General features: G+C 46.4%; 1 protein-coding gene and 1 pseudogene across 1 annotated transcript; one reads left to right on the plus strand and one right to left on the minus strand.

Moving 5' to 3' along the window:
• Positions 1-21104, plus strand: part of LOC129623812 (probable G-protein coupled receptor 160) — a 57352-nt pseudogene extending 36248 nt beyond the window's left edge.
• Positions 2825-6581, minus strand: LOC129622682 (antimicrobial peptide NK-lysin-like). The gene is made up of 5 exons (XM_055539260.1): positions 6530-6581; positions 5474-5577; positions 4900-5001; positions 3315-3483; positions 2825-2883 (listed from the first exon to the last, which is right to left on the minus strand). Exons 1-5 carry the CDS (start codon positions 6579-6581, stop codon positions 2825-2827), a joined length of 486 nt encoding a protein of 161 aa, XP_055395235.1.
• Positions 21105-23464: the final 2360 nt, after the last annotated feature.

A 23464-nucleotide genomic window follows, 5' to 3' on the forward strand; every position in this document is an offset into this window, starting at 1 on the left:
CATTCCAGTATTCTTGGGCTTCCCTCGTGGCTCAGATGGTAAAGAATCAGCCTATAATGCAGGAGACCTGGGTTCAATCCCTGGGTTGGGAAGATCCCCTGGGGAAGGAAACAGCTACCCACTTAAGTATTCTTGCCTGGATGGACAGAGGAGATTGGCAGGCTACAGTCCATGGGGTCACAAAGAGTCAGACATGACTGAGCGACTTTCACTTTCATGGATTCTAACTTATTCAGTGGGTTATAATCTATTATTGTCATTGTCTTTTTTGATACTCAAATTGCCCCAGATTTCATCATTTGAACTCTTTTTCTGATTGAACTCTTTATTTTCCCCTCTTTGAGCCTCAATCTCTTCCCAAATTTTCATGTCCATTGTCAACCAAATGATTAGGGTGGGCTGGACTCCATCTCAGCCACAGGGATGTACCCTGACTTGGCTTATGCTAACCATTGTATGCCGTGCCCCTAAACACACTGGTTGGTTCAAAATGGGCAGCTGACCCCTTTGCAAATAAAAACTGGGAGATGTCTGATGGGATTCTGGGAAAGAAGTTTCTTTTCCCTTCCAAGGGAGCTACTAAAAGAGAGGCTACCAAAGAACCCTCTGTTTACTGTTGACACTTCGGAAAGATGGCAAGTTTTGATCTAATGCAGCCATTTCTGCTGCTGAGAAGGAAGCTGGCCTGAGGTCAATTTTACTATACAGAGGTGGGAAGAAAAAAGAAAATGGTAGGACCACAGAAACAAAGCTCTGGTGACACCACAGATTTCTGGATCATTCTGTGCCTGAAGCTCTGTGGACTGGTTAAGTATTGGTGCCATTAAATTACCTTTTTTATTTAAGCCAGAATAAGCTAAAACTTCAGTTGCTGGAGGGCAAAAGTGCACTAAATAATACACTCCCCCAAAACAGCAAAAGAAAGCTGCCTGGGAATTCCCTGGAAGCCCAGTGATTAGGACTCTGCGTTTCCACTGCAGGGGGCACGGGTTTGAACCCTGGTTGGGGAACTAAGATCCTGCAAGCCTCAGTTCAGTTCAGTTCAGTCACTCAGTCATGTCTGACTCTTTGTGACCCCATGAACTGCAGCACCCCAGGCCTCCCTGTCCATCACCAACTCCCGGAGTTCACCCAAACTCAAGGCACAGCCAAAAAAAAAAAAAAAAAAAAGGAGAAGGCTGCCTTCTGTGAGAAGTAAAAGGCTAAGTTTCAGTTCCTAATATCCAGAAGAACTCTAACCCTAAGAGTAAAAAACCTGGCTTAAAACTTAACATTCAAAAAATTAAGATCATGGCATCCGGTCTCATCACTTCATGGCAAATAGATAGGAAAAAAATGAAAACAGTGACAGACTTTATTTTCTTGGGCTCCAAAATCACTGAGGACAGTGACGACAGCCTTGAAATTAAAAGATGTTTGCTCCTTGAAAGAAAATCTAGAGACATCACTTTGCTGACAAAGGTCCATATAGTCAAAGCTATGGTTTTTCCAGTACTCATGTACAGATGTGAGAGTTGAACAATAAAGAAGGCTGAGCACTGAAGAACTGATGCTTTCAAATTGTGGTGCTGGAGAAGACTCTTGAGAATACCTTGGACATCAAGGAGAACCAACCAGTCAATCTTAAAGGAAATCAACTCTGAATTTTCATTGGAAGACTGATGCTGAAGCTGAAGCTCTAATACTTTGACCACTTGATGCAAAGAGCCAACTCATTAGAAAAGACCCTGATGCTGGGAAAGAATGAGGGCAGGAGGAGAAAGGGATGACAGAGAATGAGATGGTTGGATGACATCACTGATTCAATGGATATGAGTTGAGCAAGCTTCAGAATATAGTGAAGGACAGGGAAGCCTGGCATGCTGCAGTCCATGTGGTGGCAAAGAGTAGAACACAACTGATTGACTGAACAACAACAAAACCCTAACCCGGCTGGTTTCCCCAGCTGATCTGAGAGCTCCCGGGGGTATATTCGTAGTGTACTCCAGGTTCTTGGAGTGACATGCAGCACAATAAGCATTTCATGACCACATGTGTGAGAGCTGCTAAGTTGTCTTGTTCACTGCTAAATGCCTAGCATCTAGGATCACAGGTGGACATACAGCATGTTTATTGAATGAACTCATGAGTCAGATGAGCGTGCCCCTCCTCTGAAACCCAGCAAAGGAAAAGAAGCTGCAAAAATTCTTGCTTGATATTTTATTCTCCTGAGCGGGGAAGGCAGTGGAAGGAGTTAGATGAGAGAAACTAGAGGGAAGACTCCTGGATTCAGGAAGGAAGGAGCTGATCAAGGATGCTTGAGTTTCTGTGCTTCTTCTCCAAGGTGGGGTTGGGGGATCCGGGGGCTCAGATGAGACCTGGTGTGGAGAGAAGAGACAGCAATGGGCAGGTGTGTGGGGTCTCTAGAGGGGATGGGGACTCAGAGCCACCTGTCCTTGTGGTACACATGCAGTGTCCCCTCCTGGAAGCCCTTCAGGAGCCTGTGTGGGTGGTGGGGCTTTGAAGATAAAAGCCACGGGAAACAGTGGGGACCTCTTACTAACGGGCAATCTGCAAGCATCAGGCCGCAAAGCATCAGTGAGAGTGGATGAGCTGCCAGACCCAAACGGAGGACCCCTTCCCCGGCCCATCTCTTGTAGCCATTGCCTGAAATCTCCAGGCATAGCCTGGGCAGCCCTAGCCCTCCCCCCACCCCATGAGATTCCTCCAGCCCAGCTCTTAGGCCCCTATGTCATGGAGAAGGATGTGGCCTTGGCTCCCATTCTGGGATCAGGGGTGGGCTGGGAGGTTGGAGTTCGATCAGGGCTCTGATGTCTCCAGTATCTTAGTCTCGGGCCATTTCCTTGGTGTCAACCTCGTCATACATGATGGTCTTATTCAGTCCTCACCCCAACCTCAGAAACAGGGGTCATTATCCCCCTTTCACAGGCGAGAAAACTGAAGCTCAAAGAGGTTAAGCCACTTGCCCAAAGTCACACAGCTGAGGAGAAATGGGGACCTGATTTTAGTCCAGGACTGTTTGCGGGAGTGTGGGGAGGGGCAGGGGGAGGTTGCCTCAGGCTGTTAGGAGTTTTTCTCAAATGTTTGAGAAAGGACTTTAGTAGGAGCCAAGGTCCACCTGCCCATCTGCTCCACACTGTCCCTGTTGGGAGTGCTTGGAGTGATGTGTCATATGGCCAGAAGGCTGGGAGGGGCAGGTGTGAGCTGCTTAGGAAGTTCTCTCTGACAGGTGCCTTCCTGTGTTTGTAAACTCTATTGCACATTCGCGGGGAGGCTGTCAGGAAATAACTCCCTTCTGTTGCCTCTGCACGTACCTGCCTTGCGCTTGCACAACTTGATGTCCACACAGATGGCCTGAGGCGTCTTCCTAGCCATGATGTCCTTGGAGATGCGATGGAGATAGTTCTTCATCATCTGCTTGCAAAGGATGCTCCACAGCCCCATCTTGCTGCACACCTTGGAGGTCACATGGATGATGACATTCTGGAGCGGCAGCGCCATGGTGGGAAATAGACCTCAGGTGAAATCTGCCTGGCATTGCCTTTCTGCAAGCCCTGGCAGCTTTGGTCCCCAGGCGGGTCTGGCAATGGGACCAGTGGCCAGGGAGCTGGTGCCTGGTGGCCACCGGAGCAGGGACTGGAGAAACAGGGCTCAGCCCCTGTTCCTCATCCCTGAGTCCTGGCCCAAGCCTGACCAGCAGGGGCTACGGAAAAGACAACTGGTCCTGCCGAGTCTCAGCTCCTATATACCTGGGCCCTGTCTTCTGGGTGGAGAGTGGTGCCCAGACCCACTTTAAAGGCTCTGCCTACGTAGCTTCTGGGTCCAGGGCCCAACTGGTGCTGGGTTGGGGGTGGGGGGTGGGGGTGGGTGCAGTGGGTTAGGAGGGGATCTGAACTTGAAGCCTTGGTTCATTGATTTTGGAATATCTTATCCTGCCATATCAGTGGAAGAGGATAAATCTGAGGATCCCAGGATGAAGACAGAGGGCTGAGCAGGTCAAGGGAGCTAAGGGGGGCAAGGGGAGAGTGAAACTATGATTCCTGTGATGATACATCCACTTCTTAAGCATTAAGTTGGAGCTAAGTACATCCCACTTTTCAGCTCCTTCAAAAGGCCTAGGCAGTATTTCCCTGGTGGCTCATGGTGAAGAATCCACCTGCCAGTACAGGAGAGGATCTGAGGTCCAGGAAGACCCCACACGCTGGGGAGCAAGGAAGCTGGTGCACCACAACCACTGAGCCTGTGCTCTAGAGCCCGGGAGCCACAACTACTGAGCCCGCGTGTCTCAACTACTGAAGCCCGCATGCTGAGAGCCACTGCTCCGCAACAGGAGGAGCCACCGCAGTGAGAAGCCTGAGCACCCCAGTGACAGAGTAGCTCCCACTCAGAGCAACTAGAGAGAAAGTCTGAGAGGCAGCCAAGACCCAGCACAGTCAAATAAATACATAAATAAAATCATCTGTTTAAAAAAAGTCCTAGGCAACTTGGGGTTCTTGTCCACCCCATTCCACAGGTAAGAAAACTGAGGCTCACAAAGTGTTTATGACTTGTCCAAGCCATACAGCTTGGATGTGGAGAACCTGGGACTTACCTTTCCTGACTCAGGCTTGATCTGGAACCAACCTCCCAGAGCCATATCCTGGACATGAATGGGAGGTCCCTACCTTCTCTGGGGACAGGTTCCCTTCAAGAACTTGATGGAAACCACACACCCTTCCTCCCACTTTCACACTCCCAGAATGCCTCAAGTTGAGGGAATTCTCCAAAGTCCATTGGCACACATTTGAGGAGCCTGCAGACCCTCAGCCATTCTGATAGCCCTCCTCACCACCTGCCGCCCTCCCCACCCCCTCAGGGGCACCACTCCACCCAACAGGCTCCACAAGCCTCCAGTCTCACCTTGCTGGGCCTATTTCCCACCATGTACTTCAACATCTGCATTATCTTCTGACATGGACCACAGAATTGGTTCAGCTCCTCTCTTTGGAGCACCAGGTCACCCTGTTAGGAAAGGAAGTCCCTCAGAGTGGTCTCTCGGACACCCCAACCTTGGAAGGGCACCAGGAAGGGGCCCTTGGGGGCTTTCAAGGCCAGTAGGATGACCCATGATCTGTCTGTCCATATGAGGACCTGAGCCAGACTGGCTGGCCCCTGCCCATCTCTCAGCCTGTCTTAGAGGGGCTGAGAGACCCCACGACCTGCCCCCACACCCACAGCAGCGGCCCCAGCCCAGCATCTGCCCCTCTGCTGTTCTACCGTCAGACAAGGAGGAGGCTGTTGGGGAGGGCCCAGCCACCAGTGTAGCCCCCACCCCAGTCAGGTACCAGCGTGAACAAAACCAGCATCTTCAGCTCCCAGCCCTGCCTCCCCACCCCCTGACCAGTTCAGTCTCCAGGCCCTCGCCCCTGGCGCTGCCCAGGGAGGAGAGGAAGGAGAGGGATGGTGGGGGGGCAGCAGGAAGCCATCCGTGTACCTGGGGATCCTCCGGGGCCAGGCCCTGGCACAACTCGTCTCCATCACACAGATGGGCCGTCGCCTGGTCATGGCTCTCAGGAGTCAGACCGGAAAAGGCCAGCCCTGGGGAAGAAACAGCATGAGCAGCCCTCCACAGACAGAGGGAGAGGAGAAGTCAGTGCTTCTGGCTGGGGAGAGCCCAGGAGGCAGCTGGCGCCCAGGATGGGGAGGTGGCCTTGTGAGGGGACCTGGGCGCCTCCTGCCTTGCTCTGCCCTGGGGCTGCTCTGACCCACTGTCAGGAGAAACACACACTCTCAAGTTCCTTGGAGAGCAAAGAGGATAAGTCCCCCCAGCCATCACCGTTGCACCACCATCTCTGTCTCTCTGTCTTGTCTGTGTGTGTGTGTGTGTGTGTGTCTTACACACACACACACACACAGATTTGGGGCCCGTCTAAAAGGAAACTTCCCTCATCTTCTTTCAAGGGATTGTTTTTCTTTTTCTCTTTCCTCAAAAAAAAAAAAACCTCATGTCAGGTGGCCCAGCCCAACCTGCTCTCCCCTCCAGAAGGGTCCTTGCACTCAGCTAAGCCCTTAGAACTTCCAGTGAGCCCGGGTACTGGCAGAGAGGAAAGGTATGGGGACAAGGGAGTGAGTCTGAAACAGTGAGAGGTCCCCATTCACTCAGATGTCCTGTCATCACCCTGGCCATTGTGGGCCAGAAGAAATCTCAGACCCACCGGTGGGTCAGTGATCTTCATGACGCAGACAAAGAGCCAGAGGCCCAGGAAGGGAAAGGGAGCCCCCAGGGCCCTATAGCCTGAGCAGTAGAATTGGGACCAGACCCCTGGCTGGGGCTCCTTTCTTTTCCACTGGCTCTCTCTCCCCATTGGCCAGGTCACTGCCAGGCCGGGCTGAACCTGACTCTGAGGGTAAGGCCCGGCCTCCGTGGTGATGGTGAGAAGGCTGTGGGACCTGAGGTGACCTTGGAGCTCACGTTTGGGTCCACAAAGCCTGAGAAAGCAGGGCTGGGAGGAGGAGCCATCGGGATCTACCCCAAGGGGAATGTCCTCACCTGGGGTGACCAGGAGCACCGAGGCGATGAGCAGGACAACCCAGGAGGTCATGTTGAGGCAGCTGCCCAGGCTCCCTCCACAGCCTGTTTTATAGAGGCTGGGAACCTGGCAGGGTCCTCTTCCCCTTTTTGGCCACCTCCCGTGTCTCTGAGTTTACCACAAACACCAGTACTGGTCTGTGGAGAAGTGGGAGGAGGAGTGTACCTCAGAGCTTCCACACACCCCTCTCCACCCACCCTGCCCAGCACTAGAACTTTCTGAACTGAGCCGGGTATTGATGGAGAGCATTGGCCGCCATGATGCCCACCCTGCCCTGACGTGGTAACGGGAAGAGAAGTCCCCACTACCGAGGGGTCGGGTAGGGCCCTTGGCCAGGTGAGCATCCGTGCCCCCTGCCTCATCTCTTCCTCCACCCCAGAGGTCTGGGCTGGTGTCGCCATGTCATCCTTCTCCTCATCTCTTGGGTCTCCTTCCAGCCATTTAAGCCAGTGTAGCACTACCTGATTCAGATGTAGAAAAAGGTGCCCTCAGGGTAGATCCTGAAGGTCCTCCTCCCAGCCCTGGATGCTCCAGCTTCATGGACCCTGATCATGAGCTCTATGGGCACCCTGGGTCCCCTAGACCCACACCAGCCTTCTCACCATCATCAAGGAGGCCGGGCCTTTCCCTCAGAGCTGGGTTCAGCCCAGCCTGGCAGTGACCTGGCCGATGGGCAGAGAGAGCCGGTGAGAAGGACAGGAGCCCCAGCCAGGGTCTGGTCCCAACTTCTGGGTGTCTGAATAGTCATCTGTGTCATAAAGGTCATTGGCCTTCATCTGTCAGAAAAATTGAATAGTAGATAAAAATAATTTCTCAGTATCCATATGTCCCAAATATTGCATGGGATATACTTACACTGGAAAGTATTTGTTGTTTACCTGAAATTCAAATTAAACTGGGCATGCCGTAGTTTGTCTGACAACCTTAAGTCAACTTCTCCATGGTTCAGATGAGGAAACTGAGTGAACAGGAGGGACTGACAGGAGCCACAAGGCTGACAGGAGACATTGTAGGGACTAGAACCTCCCTTCTGTCTCCTTCAAGCCTTTCACTGCCAGCTGCTGAAGTGGCAGAGGTGTCCAGCCAGGACAAATTAGCACCCCGCTTCAGCACCTCCCACCCCTCAATCCCCCTGTGCATATGTGCTAAGTCGCTTCAGTCATGTCTGACTCTGTGACCCCATGGACTGTAGCCTGCCAGGCTCCTCTGTCCATGGGATTCTCCAGGCAAGAATACTGGAGTGGGTTGTCATGGCCTCCTTCAGGGGATCTTCCTGACCCAGGGATGAAGCCTGCATCTCCTGCATTGCAGATGGATTCTTTACCACCAAATTATGGGGGAATCGCAACCCCCTTTAGTGTTATCTCTAATAAGACACCTCCTCCCACCTCCCTAGGAATCCCATCAATGTCTGAGTCCCAAGCATCAACTGAGCCTCTTCCTCTAAAATGTTGTATGTTGGGACTTCTCTGGTGGGCCAGTGGCTAAGACTCTATGGTCCCAATGCAGGGGGGGCAGGTTTGAGCCCTGGTCAGGGAACTAGATCCCATGTGCTGCAAGTAAAACCCAGCACAGGCAAATAAATAAAAATAAACATAAATAAAATAATAAAATGCTGCATGTTTCCTGAGCCCATGCAAGGCCAAGCTCTCCACTGAGATTCTACCGAGAAGTAGAAGGATAGAGTCCCAAGGCAGGTTAGCCTCTTATGAAATGGGGGTGCCTTAAGCAAGATACTCCATCTCTTAGCTGCCCTGGCCCCTTATCTGTAAAAATGTATTTAGTGTTGTCTCCTCGGAGGGCCCCAAGGCGGCGTGTGTGTGTGTCTGAGGAAGCTTGGTAGCCTGAGATGTGCTGGCACATATAGGCTGTTAACATGAACTAGAGGATAACCCCAACATAGCTTCTGTAAGTAAATGCCAGTTCTGTGGGAGATTAATAGGTACTGTCAAGGGCAGTGGGAGGTGGTGCACCAGTCCTCATGTGAAAATGCAGGGCTAGAAGATTCCACAGGTTTACGTGCTTGCCATGGGACTTCTCAGCACCTTTACCATGATAGGGTGGACTGTGGATCCTGAGCTGAGTTCTCAGCCTTTCCCAACAACTTTGGCCACAAAATCTTTTGATCAAGAAGGATTTGAGGGGCTGAAAGATGGTGGCTGATCCAGCTACCTTCTCAGGCCTGTGTGACCAGGAAGGTCACTGGCCTAGCAACTTCTGGAGCCCAAGAAGCAATCTTCATGAAAACAAGAAACAGATAGACAGACGTGCGCCACTGCAGATGGTGACTGGCTCTCTGCAACTGTGAGTGACGGTGGGGGACAGGACCCTGACTGTCCTCTCTGTGAGGAGAAGAGCTGGGGTCCTCCTCACTGTCACTTCTTTTCCTCCTGAAGAGTCGAGAATGGGGGAAACACTCACAGTGCTGCAGCCTACGATGAACCGGACTGAACTGAGAAGGGTGGGGATCCCCTGAATGCTTTCGGGTTGTTCGCTCCAACCCCAGGCAAGCAGACAACTCACACTAACTCACGTCACACACTTACACAGGGTTACACGAACTGAGAGCCACACACTCTCCAAAGCACTCACAAACTGACACACTCACACACACCCTCCTGGACACCCACGTATTCACATATATTCACACTAATTCACAGCCACACACTTTCAAATACTCTAAATTCACACACACACACATAGAAACACACCGTCTTTATTCCTACCTGTATGGAAGCCACTGAATGTCAGACTAAAGAGCAAGGAATTCAAGCATTTTCAGCACTTTTGATCTGTTATTTTTGTTTTTTATTGAAAACACTTTAATCAGATAAGAAAGAAACAATAAATGAGACTACTTATAAGTTCACCAAGCAGATTTATAGGAATATTGACAGATGACAGATGACACAGACTCATAGGGGGATCATTATGAAATTTATAGAAATATTGAATCTCTATGTTCAGTTCAGTCCAGCTGCTCAGTCATGTCCGACTCTTTGTGACCCCATGGACTGCAACACACCAGGCCTCCCTGTCCATCACCAGCTCCCAGAGTTCACCCAAACTCAAGCCCATTGAGTCAGTGATGCCATCCAACCATCTCATCCTCTGTTGTCCCCTTCTCCTCCCACCTTCAATCTTTCCCAGCATCAGGGTCTTTTCAAATGAGTCAGCTCTTCGCATCATGTGGTCAAAGTATTGGAGTTTCAGATTCAGCATCAGTCCTTCCAATGAATATTCAGGACTAATTTGCTTAAGGATGGACTGGTTGGATCTCCTTGCAGTCCAAGGGACTCTCAAGAGTCTTCTCCAACACCACAGTTCAAAAGCATCAATTCTTCGGCACTCAGCTTTCTTTATAGGCCAACTCTCACATCCATACATGACCACTGGAAAAACCATAGCCTTGACTAGATGGACCTTTGTTGGCAAAGTAATGTCTCTGCTTTTTAATATACTGTCTAGGTTGGTCATAAGTTTCCTTCCAAGGGGTAAGCATCTTTTAATTTCATGGCTGCAGTCACCATCTGCAGTGATTTTGGAGCCAAAAAAAATAAAGTCAACCACTGTTTCCACTGTTTCCCATCTATTTCCCATGAAGTGATGGGACCAGATGCCATGATCTTCGTTTTCTGAATGTTGAGCTTTAAGCCAACTGTTTCACTCTCCTCTTTCACTTTCATCAAGAGGCTCTTTAGTTCTTCTTCACTTTTTGTCATAAGGGTGGTGTCATCTGCATTTCTGAGGTTCTTGATATTTCTCCCAGCAATCTTGATTCCAGCCTGTGCTTCATTCAGCCCAGCGTGTCTCATGATGTACTCTGCATGTACGTTAAAGAAGCAGGGTGACAATATACAACCTTGACATACTCCTTTTCCTATTTGGGACCAGTCTGCTGCTCCATGTCTAGTTCTAACTGTTGCTTCCTGACCTGCATACAGGTTTCTCAAGAGGCAGGTCAGATGGTCTGGTATTCCCATATCTTTCAGAATTTTCCACAGTTTATTGTGATCCACACAGTCAAAGGCTTTGTCATAGTCAATAAAGCAGAAATAGATGTTTTTCTGGAACTCTCTTGCTTTTTTGATGACCCAGAAGATGTTGGCAATTTGATCTCTGGTTCCTCTGCCTTTTCTAAAACCAGCTTGAACTTCTGGAAGTTCATGATGCACGTATTGGTGAAGCCTGGCTTGGAGAATTTTGAGCATTACCTTACTAGCGTGTGAGATGAGTGCAATTGTGTGGTAGTTTGAGCATTCTTTGGCATTGCCTTTCTTTGGGATTGGAATGAAAACTGACCTTTTCCAGTCCTGTGGCCACTACTGAGTTTTCCAAATTTGCTGGCATATTGAGTGCAGCACTTTCACAGCATCATCTTTCAGGATTTAAAATAGCTCAACTGGAATTCCATCACCTCCACTAGCTTTGCTCGTAGTGATGCTTCCTAAGACCCACTTGACTTCACATTCCAGGATGTCTGGCTCTAGATGAGTGATCACACCATTGTGATTATCTGAGTTGTGAAGCTCTTTTTTGTACAGTTCTTCTGTGTATTCTTGCCCCCTCTTCTTAATATCTTCTGCTTCTGTTAGGTCCACACCATTTCTGTCCTTTATTGAGCCCATCTTTGCATGAAATGTTCCCTTGGTATCTTTAATTTTCTTGAAGAGATCTCTAGTCTTTCCCATTCTGTTGTTATCCTCTATTTCTTTGCACTGTCACTGAGGAAGGCTTTCTTATCTTGCCTTGCTATTCTTTGGAACTCTGCTAACATAGTGTTGTAGGTCAATTATACTTTAAAGACAAACTCTTAGAAAAAAGAGATCAGATTTGTGGTTACCAGAGGCTGGGGTGGTAGGGTAAGGTGTGGGATTGGGTGAAGATGGTCAGAAGGTACAAATGTCCAGTTATAAGATAAATAAATATTAGGGATTTAAGGTACAATCTGATAAAGATAATGAATGCTGCTGTGCATTATAAATGAAAATTATAAACATAGTAAAATTTAAGAGCTCTTCTTATAAATAAAAAATTTGTTTCTATTTATTTATTGTTGTATTTATATAAGATGATGGATATTCACTAACCTGCTGTGATAATAATTTTATGATGAATGTAAGTCAAATCATTCAGAGAAGGCAATGGCACCCCACTCCAGTACTCCTGCCTGGGAAATTCCATGGACAGAGGAGCCTGGTAGGCTGCAGTCCATGGGGTCGCTAAGAGTCGGATACAACTGAGCGACTTGCTTTCATTTTTTACTTTCATGCATTTGAGAAGGAAATGGCAACCCACTCCAGTGTTCTTGCCTGGAGAATCCTGGGGAAGGGGGAGCCTGGTGGGCTGCCGTCTATGGGGTCACACAGAGTCAGACACGACTGAAGTGACTTAGAAGTCAAATCATTATGCTGTATACCTTAAACTTATATAATGCTATATGTCAATTATATCTCAAAAAAACTGGAAATTAATTATAAAAGATTTATAGAAATACCCATTTACACCTTTAAATGCATATATTTATAGATAAATATATGTTTATGTATAATTTTATACCATAAAATGGTTTTTAAGTAGCTTTCTTTAAATTTTCTTTTAAATTTTTTGACAGCACTGGGTGTCCATTGCTGCATGTGGGCTTTCTCTAGTTGCGGCAAGCAAAGCCTAGTGCATGGGTTTCTCACTGCAGTGGCTTCTCTTGTTGAGGAGCACAGGCTCTAGGGCAAGGGTTCAGTAGTTGTGGCACACGGGCTTAGTTGCCCCCTGCAGGTGGAATCTTTCCAGACCAGGGATTGAACCTGAAACTCTTATGTCTCTTGCATTGGCAGGCGGGTTCTTTACCATGAGCACCACTTGGCTTCTGCTGTCTGATCCGTCCTTAATTCCTAAGTCCATATAGTCATCTGATGTCAAACTGGTTCACCTCATATAAGAAAACCAGGACTCAGAGAGGTCCAGTGAATTTTCCAAAGACACACGGCTCAAATCCAATAGATCTGGGGATTTGAACTCAGACTCCAAAGTCCAAGTTCCTCCCCAGTCCACACTGGCCCTGTCTCTAGGTTTCCAGGCTAGAGCTGCTTCCCCTGTGGCCAACACGTCAGATACTGCCCTCAACCTCCACCGATAAGCCTCCTCTTTTCTAACCACATAAAGAGACCGTGGCGTACATGTGGAGACCACATTAGTGAAGGGGGAAAAGCCCAAGAAGGTGACTCATGTCTTTCTTTACCGTATTCAGTAAATACACATATCAGTAAATACACACATATACAAATATCTTTGGGGAATTCAGTAAGATCAGATATTCCAGCAAGCCCTTTTCTGGGGTGCTAAGGGGTATGGACAAGGGGCCCTGGGGTCCCACGTGACACGAACCTAGCACAAGTCCACAAGTTCTATCTGTTTGCAGTCGTGGGGTCCCATGGACTGGCCCATTGCAAGTCAATCTTCTTCAAGAAATCTTTGCTTTCCCCAGTGTCATGAAGATATCCTCTTGTTTCTTCTAGCAGTTTTATGTTTTCTACATTTAGGTCTGTGATTCACCTCAAATGAGCTGGGTTGAAATTCTGTTGCTTCAGATCAATTTGTTGAAAAGATTTTTATTTTCCCATTGAATTGCTTTGACATCTGGGTCAGAAATCAAATGACTATATAAATGTGGGTCTGTTCGTAGGTTCTTTATCACAGCAAGTACTGCATTAATAATAGTACCAAAACACTGATTTTTTTAAACAGGCACAATATTTGAACAGTCACTTCATAAAGGAAGAATAGCCAATGAATATTTGAAAAAGTGTTAAATACCATAACTCATGAGGGAATTCTATGTTAAAACTACCAGGAAATGATGGCATCAAAATGACTACAATTAAACAACAAGATCTTGCTTACGTGTGGAATCTGAAAATGAAACAAACAAAAGAAAACAAAAAAAAAACAGAACTCATAGAAACAGAAAATAGATCAGTGGCTGCCAGAAGTACAATGTGGGGAGAGGTCAAAATAGAGATTTTGTACTTTTAAGCATTAAGTCAGTTGAGTTCAGTTCAGTCACTGAGTCGTGTCCAACTCTTTGTGACCCCATGAACCGCAGCAGTCCAGGCCTCCCTGTCCATCTCCAACTCCTGGAGTCTACCCAAACCCACATCCATTGAGTTGGTGATGTCATCCAACCATCTTATCCTCTGTTGTCCCCTTCTCCTGCCCTCAATCTTTCCTAGCATCAGGATTTTTTCAAATGAGTCAGCCCTTTGCATCAGGTGGTCAAAGTGTTGGAGTTTCAGCTTCAACATCAGTCCTTCCAATGAACACCAGGACTGATCTCCTTTAGGATGGACTGGTTGGATCTCCTTGCAGTTCAAGGGACTCTCAAGAGTCTTCTCCAACACCACAGTTCAAAAGCATCAATTCTTCAGCACTCAGCTTTCTTTATAGTTCAATTCTCACATGACCACTGGAAAAATCATAGCCTTGACTAGATGGACCTTTGTTGGCAAAGTAATGTCTCTGCTTTTTAATATACTGTCTAGGTTGGTCATAACTTTCCTTACAGGAAGTAAGCGTCTTTTAATTTCATGGCTGCAGTCACCATCTGCAGTGATTTTGGAGCCCAAAAAAATAAAGTCAGCCACTGTTTCCACTGTTTCCCCATCTATTTCCCATGAACTGATGGGACCAGATGCCATGATCTTCGTTTTCTGAATGTTGAGCTTTAAGCCAACTTTTTCACTCCCCTCTTTCACTTTCAAGAGGCTTTTGAGTTCCTCTTCACTTTCTGCCATAAGGGTGGTGTCATCTGCATGTCTGAGGTTATTGATATTTCTCCCAGCAATCTTGATTACAGCTTGTGCTTCCTCTAGCACAGCATGTCTCATGATGTACTCTGCACGTAAGTTAAAGAAGCAGGGTGACAATATACAGCCTCGATGTGCTCCTTTTCCTATTTGGAACCAGTCTGCTGTTCCATGTCCAGTTCTAACTTTTAAGCATTAGGTTTACTAAATAGTTTATCTGCCTCTTTACTCAAATTATCTCCTTGAGTTACAGCTTTTTGCAGCTGTAAGTTTTCCAGTTTTCCTTTTATTTAAAGAAATATTTATTTATTTGCTTTGCTGTCTATGACTTCCTTGCATCATGTGAAACTCTAAGTTGTGCCATGCAGAATCTCTGGCTGCAGCACATGGGATCTAGTTCCCTGACCAAGTGTCAAACCCAGGCCCCATGCATTGGGAGAACGGGTTCTTAGCCACTGGACATAGTGGAAGTCCCTCCAGTTTTCCTGATAGCTTGTACTGAATTTCTCTAAAATCATTAAGTTTCCATTTATGTCAAAACTTATTTTGATTTCTGTACAGTATTTTAATTTGGTTCTCAGTTCAGTTCAGTTCAATCCAGTTGCTCAGTTGTGTCCAACTCTTTGCGACCCCATGGAGTGCAGCACACCAGGCCTCCCTGTCCATCACCAACTCCCGGAGTTTAAAACTCATGTCCATTAAGTCCGTGATACCATCAAACCATCTCATCCTCTGTCGTCCCCTTCTCCTCCCACCTTCAATCTTTCCCAGCATCAGGGTCTTTTCAAATGAGTCCGTTCTTCACATCAGGTGGCCAAAGTACTGGAGTTTCAGCTTCAACATCAGTCCTTCCAGTAAATATTCAGGACTGGTCTCCTTTAGAATGGACTGTTTGGATCTCCTTGCAGTCCAAGGGACTCATAAGAGTCTTCACCAACACCACAGTTCAAAAGCATCAATTCTTTGGCGCTCAGCTTTCTTTATAGTCCAACTCTCACATCCATACATGACTACTGGAAAAATCATAGCCTTGATTTTTCTATTTGGTTGTAGGGGGCTCTAAATAAAATTTTATTTTATTTAGTTCTTGCTTGTTTTGGGAGCTCCAATTATGTATTAAAATCTGAAGACACAGCTTGTTTAGTCTTTGTCAGCATTCAAGGCTACTGCCTGTCATTTTGCACGGTCATGACTTTATCTATGACTTATAACCTCTGATCAGAAGTTATGATCCTTGGACAGGCTATTGAGGATGACTTCCTGTATGGCTGATGACTATTCTCTCTTTTGGCTTTTTATCCCTCTCCAATTATAACGTGAGCTCTAAAAAATACTCTTGTCCAAGCTTATTATCTGCTTTCTTGGTACTTGGTAACCATCTGTGCTACTTCAGGTAGTCATCTTTTTACTGAAAGTACAGACTCCAGCATATTTGAAGAGGAACATTTCTTGGTTCTACTTTGTCAATTGTTTTCTTACTGCTACAGTTGACTGGTTCAATTGTCACAGGCTTAATTTAAGAGACATCATACTGGACTTTCCTGCTGGTCCAGTGGTTAATAATTTGTCTTCCAATGCAGAGGATGTGGGTTCAACCCTGGTCAGAGAACTAAGATCCCATGGTCTACAGGGCAACTAAGCCCTTGGGCCACAACTACTGAGCCTGAGCCCTCTAGAGCCCATACTCCACAGTAAGAGAAGCCTGAGCAACACAACTAGACAAAAATAAGAAAAAAACACACACTTCAACGGTGACCCAGGACATTCAAAAAAAAAAAAAAAAAGAGAGAGAGAGGGAGAGAGAAAGAAAACATTATTTGCAATTCCATTTGTCAACTGGAAACTCTGCTCTGTCCACTTTTAATTCATAATCTTGAGCAAATTGAAAAGTCAGCAATAATTCTTTTATATTTTAACAACTTAGTTTTAATATTAATGCTAATCAAAACTTACAATTACAACAAAATCACAATTTTTAAGTGAGTTAGAATGAAGACACAGGACATACAAAAATGAACTCTTCCACTCTAACTTTCATACCTCTTCATAATGCATATTTTACGACTGTGATACTATTCATGATAATTTCAAGAAACAGTTTATACCTGTTCAGGAACATTGTTATTACAAATGATAATTTGTAATGAGTTAAATGAGTTAATTTTGTTAACTTTTAACTTTATTAAAGTTAAATGAGTTAATTTTTGGATATACTGATATTTGTGTTACCCAGAGAACTACTGAATGCAAACTGTTATGTAAATATGAGATTCACTGCAAACTTAGGATACGAGTCTAAATAAACATTTTAATCAAAAATTTTATCAGTGACCCCCAGTCTGTGTGTGTGTGTGTGTGTGTGTGTGTGTTAGTTGCTTAGTCATGTCCGACTCGTTGGAAGCCCATAGACTGCAGCCCACCAGGCCCCTCTGTCCATGGGATTCTCCAGGCAAGAACACTGGAGTGGGTTGCCATTTCCCTCTCCAAAAGGAACTATAGAAAGAAAGACAGTGAAGTCACTCAGTTGTGTCCAACTCTTTGTGACCCCATGGACTGTAGCCTACCAGGCACCCCAATCCATGGAATTTTCCAAGCAAGACTACTGGAGTGGGTTCATTTCCTTCTCCAACCTACAGTATAGCACAAGGATTTATATTCAATATGCCATCATAACCTATTACCAAAAAGAATCTGAAAAAATAGATATCTATGTATGTGTATGGAGAAGGCAATGGCACCCCACTCCAGTACTCTTGCCTGGAGAATTCCAAGGACAGAGGAGCCTGGTGGGCTGCCGTCTATGGGGTCGCACAGAGTCGGACACGGCTGAGCGACTTAGCAGCAGCAGCAGCATGTATATGTATAACAATCACTGCTGTACACCTGAAACACTGTATATCAGTTCTGACAGTGAAAGTGTTAATCATTCAGTTGTGTCCAACTCTTTGTGACCCATGGACTGTAGCCCACCAGGCTTCTCTGTCCATGGGATTCTCCAGGCAAGAATACTGGAGTGGGTAGCCATTTCCTTCTCCAGAGGATCCTCCCAACACAGGGATCAAACCTGGGTTTTGTGCATTGCAGGTAGATTTTTTTCACCATCTGAGCCACCAGGGAAACCCATATCAACTCTATTTCAATTAAAAATAAAACAAAACAAACTTTTAAGCCTCTCAGCAGCAGCTTACCACTCAAAATATAAGTGTGAGAGAGGAAAACCAGACAAAGACACCTTTGGGTGGCTATTATGGTTAGACTCTCTCACCTTCTCTTCTTCCTTTTTTTAACCTGAAGAGGTTGGAAAGTTACACCAACACTTACCAGAATTCATTGCAACTTGGGTCTGGGTGTGAAACCATGTCTACAATTAGATGGCACTGACGTGGATTTGGGACGCTGACCCCGAGACCATCTCTCTATTCTCTTTTGACTATTTTGGCTGCTGGCAAGCAAGGTCATAGAAGTGTGACATTTGGGGGCAGGAGCATTTCCAGTACCAGAAGTCTTCTTAAATTGGCTTTCCAATCCCTGGATGGCAGTGTATTCTTGAACTCTGAGCTGTAGAACCAGCTTGAAATTGTCTTCAGAAACAATTGTTGAGGGCAATTTCTTAAAGTTCCAGGAGTATTCCTTGAAGCCCATTTCAGAACCTGCTTCTTCAGTTCACAACCATTTTTAAGGACCCAAATCCCTGTGTTAAGTCCCCTACTCTCAAACTACCTGGGATGTTTCTCTTTCTGGCATTGAACACTGACTGACCCAACTTTCATAATCCCAATAATGCTCCCAGAGAAGAGAGGAGAAGTGGGTAGGGTCTAATGAACTCTGCCAAAGACAGGCTTCTCTGGACCTGCATTGTGTCCTCTATGTCTCCAGTGGACCCTGAAAGTGTGGTATACACACACACACAGAGTCTTGTCCTCATAACCCTCTGGTTTAAACTGCCAACTCTTGACCACATGCTTGTGGTCAACAAGCATGTGGCTGAAGTTTTGAAGAGTAGATCAGTATTAGAGGTAATACATCATCTTAGAAGGACGAATGCTCATCCTTTGTACCACTTCCCCTGTCCATCTGAGCCAGTGGGGTTGACAGTGCAGCCTCTCAGTCAATGTCTTTCATTAATCTGTCTCCATTTTGCTCCCAGAAGCCCCTGACCAATGGAACGTTGTCTTCAGGACCCCCTTATTAGTTGTTGTTCAGTTGCTAAGTCGTATCTGACTCTTTGTTACCCATGGACTACAGCACATCAGGCTTCCTTGTCCTTCACTATCTCCCAGAGTTTGCTCAAACTCATGTTCATCGAGCTTGTGATGCCATCCAACCATCTCATCCTCCGTCGCCCCCTTCTCCTCCTGCCCTCAATCTTTCCCAGCATCAGGGTCTTTTCCAATGAGTCGGCTCTTCTTATCAAGTGGCCAAAATATTGAGGCTTCAGCTTCACAACAGTCATTCTAATGAATATTCAGGGTTGATATCCTTTAGGATTGGCTGGTTTGATCTCCTTGCTGTTCAAGGGACTCTTAAGAGTCTTCTCCAGCACCACAATTTGAAAGTATCAATTCGTTGGTGCTCAGCCTTCCTTATGGTCCTTCTCTCACATCTATTTCCTTGGGCTCCAAGATCACTGCAGACGGTGACTGCAACCATGAAATTAATAGACGCTTGCTCCTTGGAAGAAAAACTATGACAAACCTAGATAGCATATTAAAAAGCAGAGACATCACTTTGCCACAAATTTCCATATAGTCAAATCTATGGTTTTTCCAGTAGTCATGTATGGATGCAAGAATCAGACCATAAAGAAGGCTTAGTGCCAAAGAACTGTTGCTTTCAAATCATGGTGCTGGGAAAGACTATTGAGAGTGCCGTGGACTGCAAGGAGATCAAACCAGTCAATTCTTAAGGAAACCAACCCTTAGTATTCATTGGAAGGACTGTTGCTGAAGCTGAAGCTCCAATACTTTGGCCAACTGATGTGAAGAGACCCTCACTGGAGAAGATCCTGATGCTGGGAAAGATTGAGAACAGGAGGAGAAGGTAGCTACAGAGGATGAGATGGTTGGATGGCATCACAAACTCAAGGAACATGAGGTTGAGTAAACTCTGGGAGATAATGAAGGACAGGGGAGCCTGGCATCCTGCAATCCATGGAGATACCAAGAGTTGGATACAATCTAGTGACTTAACAACAACAACAAGAGGTCAAGTGTGTTCCTTTCTGAGCTGTAGCATTTGCCAGCCAGTGTGAAATCCTCAGGGTTCTCTTTTCCTGGCATGGTGAGTGAAAATGTTCAAGATGGTGCTCTGTGTCAGCCTGTACCCCCAGGGCGGGGCTGTGATGAGCTAGCCCCTGGCCACCCACTATGCACACAAACTTGAAGATGAAACAGACCTCTGTGGTCTTAAACCACTAAGCTTTTGAGTTTCATGGTCATAATTTCCTGAGCTTGAGGCTCTTGATGTATGAAGAAATAGTTATCAGGGTTTCCTCCCAGTATCTGCTGTCTTCCTTTTGTGTCACTATCACGAATTTGAGGGCCCTGTCCCCCGTCACTTCAGTCATCTGCCAGGACAGAGTCTGACTCTTCCCAACCAATCACTGTGTCCCATTTTCATGGCACAGTGATGGGCTCAGGGGTGGGATGTATCCCAATTTCAACCTTGCTTCCCAGGTGGCTCAGGGGTAAAGAATCCGCCTGCAATGCAGGAGACATGTGTTCAATCCTTGGGTGGGAAGATCCCCTGGAGAAGGGAATGGCAACCCACACCAGTATTCTTGCCTGGGAAATTCCATGGACAGAGGAGCCTGGCAGGCTACAGTCCATGGAGTCACAAAGAGTCAGGCATAACTTAGCAACTGAGCACGCACACACAATATGATATATTTGCTGTGGTTTCAGAGAAGAAAGGCTTCTTCTGACCTGGCTCCCTAAACAGCACCTGTTGGGTGGGAAGCTCCTTGAAGGTAAGAACAATACTGAGTTTATTCACAGATGTATCTCCAGTGCCTAGAACAGTACCTGGCACATTGCCAGTTGTGTATCACTATATCTTTCTTAATTCAGTGTGTGTGTGTGCTCAGTCACTCAGTTGTTTCCAACTGTTTGTGATCCTATGGACTGTGGCCTGCCAGGTTCCTCTGTCCATGGAATTTTCCAGGCAAGAATACTGGAATGGGTTGCCAGTTCCTACACCAAGGGATCTTCTCGACCCAGGGATCGAAGATGTGTCTCTTACATCTCCTGCATTGGCAGGTGGATTCTTTTACCGCTATGCCACTTTGGAATTCCCCTTAATTCAGAGAAATAAATAAATAGAGTCATTATTTCTTCAAGTCATACCATGCTTGGTTGCTCAGTTATGTCCCACTCTTTGTGACCCCATGGACTGTAGCCCACCAGGCTCTTCTGTCCATGGGATTCTCTAGGCAAGAATACTGGAGTGGGTAGCCATTCCCTTCTCCAGGGGATCTTCCTGAACCAAGGATCAAACCCATGTCTCCTGCATTGCAGGCAGATTCTCTACTGTCTGACTCACAAGGGAAGCCCCAAGTCATCACAACACAGGCTTAAAAATGGAATCAATGCCAGCATAATAACTTGAACTTCCCGTATCTCTTGCTTCCAGTTACTGCAAGAATCTCAGCCTTTACAAAGTCTCTTCCACTCTCTGTATCTCAGGAGTTCCTGAGCTCACCCTGGTGTCCGGGAAGGCAGTGAGCGTTGTGGTTTAAGCTCCCAGATCATTAACTGTTCTTTGGTCAAATGAATGAACAAATGAAAGTTCTTTCTAAACTCCAAGTTCCATTGCCCTCCCTCCCTCTTTTCCCCTCTCCCAAATAAATAAATTTCTTCTTTTGAAAGAAAGTAAAACACAAGAAAAAACTGTGCTGGGACTTCCCTGATGGTTCAGTGGTTAAGACTCCACACTTTCACTGGAGAAGGTGCAGATTCAACCCCTGGTGGAGGAACTAAGATCTTGAATTCTATGCTGCGCAGTCAACAAAATAGGATAAAATAAGTAGAAGTCAGAAGAAAAAGGGAGAAAGAAATGGCAACCCACTCCAGTATTCTTGCCTAGAGAATCCTGTGGACAGAGGAGCCTGGTGGATTTCTGTCTGTTGGGTTGCACAGAGTCGGACACGACTGAAGCGACTTAGCATGCATGCATGCATTGGAGAAGGAAATAACAACCCACTCCAGTATTCTTGCCTGGAGAATCCCAGGGACGGAGGAGCCTGGTGGGCTGCCGTCTATGGGGTCGCATAGAGTTGGACATGACTGAAGTGACTTAGCAGCAGCAGAAAAAGAAGAAGAAAGAAAGAAAGGACTGTGCTGGGAAACATGGCATTTGCCTTGTTTTCTCCCATGGGTTCTACTCCAAACCCAGAAGCTATATTCAAATACATTCCACTAGGACTTCCCTGGTGGTCCAGCAGTTAATAATCTGCCTTTCAATGCAGGGAACAGGGGTTCAATCCCTGATCTGGGAAGATTCCATAGGCCACAGGGCAACTAACTTTGTACATCAGAACTATTGAGCCCTTGTATTCTAGAGTCTGTACTCCTCATCAGGAGAAGCCACCACAATGAGAAGCCCAAACACTGCAACTAGAGAGCAGGCCCTGCTCTCCACAACTAGGGAAAGTCCGCAGGCATAGCCTACCAGGCTTCTCTGCCCATGGGATTCTCCAGGCAAGAATACTGGGGTGGGTTACCATTTCCTTCTCCAGGGGATCTTCCCGACCCAGGGATTGAACCCGGGTCTCCCACATTGGAGGCAGACGCTTTAACCTCTGAGCCACAGGGAAGCCCTGACAAAGACCCAACCCAGCGAAAAATAAATAAAGAAATGAATTAATTAATTTAAAAAGCATACCCCATAAAAGAACAGAGGTGGGAGAGGGGAGGAAAGTCACAGACCCTGATGAGTCACTCCCAGAGCAATGTTGGGGAAGTGCAGCCTGAAACCACAGAAGGAATTGATAGGAATTCTCTTCACTTTCATCTCTCAGAGGATATAAAAGTGATTTCAATATGCAACCTATAACAACTCTTGGCTGATCCTCTTGAGTCTCAGCTTTGAAGGCTCTCAAGTCCCCACTTTGGAGCCTCGTGTTTCTCACAATCAAAAGAAAAATGGGGAGGGGGGGGGGGAATAAAAGATGAAAACAAAAGACAAAAAGAAAGAAAAACAGGGAAGTCCAGTAGTTAAGACTCTGTGCTTCCATTGCAGGAATACAGGTTTGATCCATGGTCACAGAACTAAGACCCCACATGCATCGGAGCCACAGAAAAAAAGAAAAGGAAAACAGTTTTTACTCTCCTCCAGCTTGACTTATTTCTCGCCTTTTCTTCTCTCCACCCCACCCAATTTCTTTTTAATTGGGGTAAAACGTTAAATTTACCATTTTAGCAATCTTTATTCCCTGACCAAGGATTGAACCTGCACCCTCCAAATTAGAAATGAGAAGTCTTAACCAGTGGACCACCAGGGAAGTCCCATTGTAACAATCCTGAGCATATAGTTTGGTGGCATTAAGCACATTCACAATATTGTATAACCATCACCACCGTCCACCTCCAGCATTTTCTCATCTTGCAAAGCTGAAATTATGTCCCTATTAAACATTAACTCCGCACTTTTTTTCCCCTCGGCCCCGGGCAACCACCCTTCTACTTTCTGTCTATGAATTTGACTGCTCTAGGAATTTCATATAAATAGAATCATACATTATTTGTCCTTTTGTGTCTGACATTTCACTGAGCATCTTGTTTTTAAAGTTCGTCTGTGTTGTAGCATACATCAGAATTTTATTCCTTCATATGGCCACATACTATTTCATTGCTGGTTTCCCTGGTGGCTTGGTGGTAAAGAACTGCCTGCCAATGCAGGAGACACTGCTTTGATCCCTGATCCAGGAAGATCCCAGATGCTGGCAACAGAGAAACTAAGCCCATGCACCACAGCTACTGAGCCCGAGCACCCTAGAGCCCAAGCTTTGCAAGAAGAGAAGCCACCACAATGGGAAGCCCTCACTGCAACTATTAATAGAGAATAGCCCCTGCTGGCCACAACTAGAGAAAGCCCACA

Source organism: Bubalus kerabau, chromosome 11 (assembly GCF_029407905.1).
Source record: "Bubalus kerabau isolate K-KA32 ecotype Philippines breed swamp buffalo chromosome 11, PCC_UOA_SB_1v2, whole genome shotgun sequence".
In the NCBI taxonomy this organism is placed as follows: Eukaryota; Metazoa; Chordata; class Mammalia; order Artiodactyla; family Bovidae; genus Bubalus; species Bubalus kerabau.